At 39.3% G+C, this 3,969-nt stretch overlaps 1 protein-coding gene across 1 annotated transcript; it reads right to left on the reverse strand.

Annotated features, from left to right (window-relative positions):
* Positions 1-724: 724 nt before the first annotated feature.
* On the reverse strand, positions 725-3,969 carry LOC123557863 (tubulin beta-4B chain-like). Its single transcript, XM_053544233.1, has 4 exons — positions 3,810-3,969; positions 2,690-2,798; positions 2,045-2,400; positions 725-1,693 (listed from the first exon to the last, which is right to left on the reverse strand). The coding sequence occupies exons 1-4, from the start codon at positions 3,864-3,866 to the stop codon at positions 872-874; spliced, it is 1,344 nt and encodes a 447-aa protein (XP_053400208.1). The 5' UTR covers positions 3,867-3,969; the 3' UTR covers positions 725-871.

The following is a 3,969-nucleotide window of genomic DNA, read 5'->3' on the forward strand; positions in this document are numbered from 1 at the left end:
CTTCAAGTGGTGATTGTCGCCAACCATAATGCTTTGTTCTCATCCCTCAAAAGGTTATTCTTATCGTGAAAATAGAACTTTACCGATATAAAAAGAGCATGTGGGCAATTTTAAATGTATTGTACATAGCCAGTTGATCATTGCAAGAGGAAGATTTTTTCGTCTGGTTATTTTGGTTCTCCAAGACTTCCCGGTTGTCCTCTCCCTTCGCCACCATCACCGCTCACAACTGTCATAACGCTTTTATGCCAGTTGTTGTCCGACAGACTATTTCCCGCTTTAATGCAACACAATTACAGTTTGAAAACTTGTTAAAATAAGACCCGCCATTTGCCGAAAAATATAATTGTTATATGATATTACAAGCCACAGAAAAGGTATGTTCATATTTTGTGCGACTGGCCATGTATACTGAAAACACACACGTTATTTTGAAATATACATTAAGGCCTATATTGTGTTTCGTTTACGGTTATCCTTATGTATGTAAATTACGTTAAGATTATTTATAGGGATGAGCGCGAGACCATGATTTATCATTTTATGATGTTCAATCATAACGCAAAAAATTCCGCCCACGAATTATAACATTCAAACTAACGGCGCGTTGCACAATCAAAATTAAAATATAAATAAAATGTAGAATAAAAGACACCAAGCATGTAAGGACAATTGTTTGTGATTAGGATGTATGTTTTTCTTGCAAAACAAAACAGATAGAATGTATGTTTCAACACTAAAATGAGCAGTTTTATTTCAATTTGATCCAAATAAAGTTGCAAATTTTGATAACTCAATAATTTATTGATGTTTCTGTGAATTATTTACTTTTGTAAAACAGAAAAGTTCCTTTTTTATTTTGTCAATCGATTTATGCGTCTGCCTCCCCCTCATCCTCTTCCTCGTCAAATTCGCCCTCCTCCTCGGCGGTGGCGTCCTGATACTGCTGGTACTCTGATACTAAGTCATTCATGTTCGACTCCGCCTCGGTGAACTCCATCTCGTCCATACCCTCGCCAGTGTACCAATGCAAGAAAGCCTTACGACGGAACATAGCGGTGAACTGTTCGGAGATACGCTTGAACAGTTCCTGGATGGCGGTGCTGTTACCAACAAAGGTGGCAGCCATTTTGAGGCCACGTGGTGGGATATCGCACACGGCTGTTTTAACGTTGTTAGGGATCCATTCGACGAAATAGCTGCTGTTCTTGTTCTGGACGTTCAACATCTGTTCATCGACCTCCTTCATAGACATACGGCCACGGAACATTGCGGCGACGGTGAGGTAACGTCCATGACGTGGGTCACAGGCAGCCATCATGTTCTTTGCATCGAACATCTGTTGGGTAAGCTCTGGGACAGTCAGAGCCCTGTACTGCTGGCTACCACGAGATGTAAGAGGTGCGAAACCTGGCATGAAGAAGTGGAGACGTGGGAAGGGAACCATGTTGACGGCCAGTTTACGGAGATCGGCGTTCAACTGACCTGGGAAACGGAGACACGTGGTAACACCTGACATTGTGGCTGACACGAGATGGTTCAAGTCTCCGTATGTAGGCGTGGTCAGTTTGAGCGTCCTGAAGCAGATGTCATACAAAGCCTCGTTGTCAATACAGAATGTCTCGTCAGTATTCTCAACAAGTTGATGAACTGACAGCGTGGCATTGTATGGTTCCACGACGGTGTCAGATACCTGAAGAGGAAAATACGTATACTGTGTATAAGAATGTCGTCTTGTATTTGAAAATGAACTTTGCTTCTTTTACGTTCATTAGCCCTAACGTAACAGTCATAAACGGCAGAACGTAAATTCATATAAAAAGATTCATTGCCTGATTGGTCTTTATAATACTCTCTTAGGTAGATTGACTTCGTTTAATTGAAACGTTAAAAAAAAGAAATCAAGAATATCAGGTGATTCGTAGCTATGCAAGAAGCAAGTTGCATTAAAACCCATTCTTATTGAAAGGTCCTTTCTATGCATGTACATGTGTACTTTCATTCTAGTTCAAACATTTGCTTACGTTACAATAACAGTACTAACCTTAGGTGACGGAACAACTGAGAAAGTGTTCATGATCCTGTCGGGGTACTCCTCACGAATCTTGCTGATGAGTAAAGTTCCCATGCCGGATCCAGTGCCACCACCCAGAGAGTGTGTAAGTTGGAATCCCTGGAGACAGTCGCAGCTCTCGGCCTCCTTTCTGACAACGTCAAGTACGGAGTCTACGAGCTCGGCACCCTCGGTGTAGTGACCCTTTGCCCAGTTGTTACCAGCTCCACTCTGTCCGAAGACAAAGTTGTCTGGTCTGAAGATCTGACCAAAGGGTCCGGACCTCACGGAGTCCATGGTCCCGGGTTCGAGGTCCACCAGTACTGCACGAGGGACATATTTTCCACCTTAAAGAAATTTGAAAACCCATTGTTTTAAACCTTTATTGTACATCTTTGAAAATGAAGTTGCCAATATTGATCTTGTTTCTATGTTCCCATGTCCAATAGAACATACTATTTTCCTGGTATGCCGTATCTGGCAATTAGCATCTGACATTTTACATTTGACAATTGGCATTAATTGGTTAACATTCAACATTTAGCAATTAGCAATAAATATTTGGCAATAAATTTAAGTATTTAAATTATGTATTGCGAGTTAGCTTATCAAAGTTAATGCCGAAAATTTACGTACCAGTTGCTTCGTTGTAGTAGACATTGATTCTTTCGAGTTGGAGGTCCGAATCTCCGTGGTAGGTACCTGTGGGATCAATACCATGCTCGTCTGAGATCACCTCCCAGAACTGAAAATATAGAACCTTGTGTTTAATAAAAGTAAATATTGACTTCTTTCTTCGCCCCGACAACTCGACAGTGCAGAAATCAGACACCAAAGTTTTTCGGAGTTCGCGCTTAAGGTGACAGGGAATCAATATGGATTCTGACTCAGTTGTTTTAAATACTTAGGCTAATCTTATATTCTTAAAGAAATAAATCAATATGTGCATGCAGGTGTAAAGAACAGGTGCGACTATTTGACTGCACCTTCGTCTACTAAAGTTTATGAGTCGCAATGTTTCACCCGTAACTATGTGTATGGCAGACACTTTGCTTTGCAGCGTTCTTGCACCCTTAGGGTTGAAAACGTCATTAAAATTTAAATATGGCACGTTTTGGAATTAAGGAAAATATGTCGATATTTCATTGATTGGGGTAGGTTGCCTAGAGGTGATCACATACGTCTAAATTAGCAGTGTCATTTGAAGCATATATTACTGCCATATATTACAGAATAAAGAAAAAGATCTGCAATTTTAATTGGTTAAGTACAAATGGAAATATTTTAGTATCTGGGACGTACTTCAAAATTACGAAAAACCAGCACTACGATCATGATGGTACCAACCTATCCATCTTTACGGCCTGTCTACGTTAAATTGTAATTCGCTTTACCGTAAATATAATACGTATACTGGATTTAACTAAAACGTCCTAAGCTTCATTAAAAAAATAGTAGTTTGAATTCAGTTTTGATTGGTTACGTAAAAATGAATTTTTGCTGTATCGGAGTGTTCTGTCAGAAATTGGTTGCCGACTTTGACAGATTTTTCGTAAATGACGCGAGATCATACATTTAACGCGAAAATTTATGTTTTATGTTCTAATAACTGTTTACTATATATAAGTTCATTTGGTATGACCGAAATGTAATTTATAAAACATCTGCAACATTTTAGTTATACAGCTGTAGAGCAATTCAAAATTATACTAAATTTATTACTATTAGAGTCATTATTCATAATAAACAGTCTTACCTTGGCACCAATCTGGTTACCACACTGTCCGGCCTGGAGATGTACAATTTCACGCATTTTATAAGTTAACCTTACCACTTTAAACGAGAAGAATCTTTTGCCTACGTACGGAGAATGTTTAAGTACTGAATCTGAATTGTTTGACTTTACACCATGACGA

This window comes from Mercenaria mercenaria, chromosome 5 (genome assembly GCF_021730395.1).
Source record: "Mercenaria mercenaria strain notata chromosome 5, MADL_Memer_1, whole genome shotgun sequence".
In the NCBI taxonomy this organism is placed as follows: Eukaryota; Metazoa; Mollusca; class Bivalvia; order Venerida; family Veneridae; genus Mercenaria; species Mercenaria mercenaria.

Coding starts and splice junctions, on each gene's coding strand:
- LOC123557863 (XM_053544233.1), bottom strand. CDS start 3,866: ATGCGTGAAATTGTACATCTCCAGGCCGGACAGTGTGGTAACCAGATT. Junction 2,799..3,809: donor GTAACCAGATTGGTGCCAAG/GTAAGACTGTTT, acceptor CTATATTTTCAG/TTCTGGGAGGTGATCTCAGA. Junction 1,694..2,044: donor CAGTTGTTCCGTCACCTAAG/GTTAGTACTGTT, acceptor TTTCCTCTTCAG/GTATCTGACACCGTCGTGGA.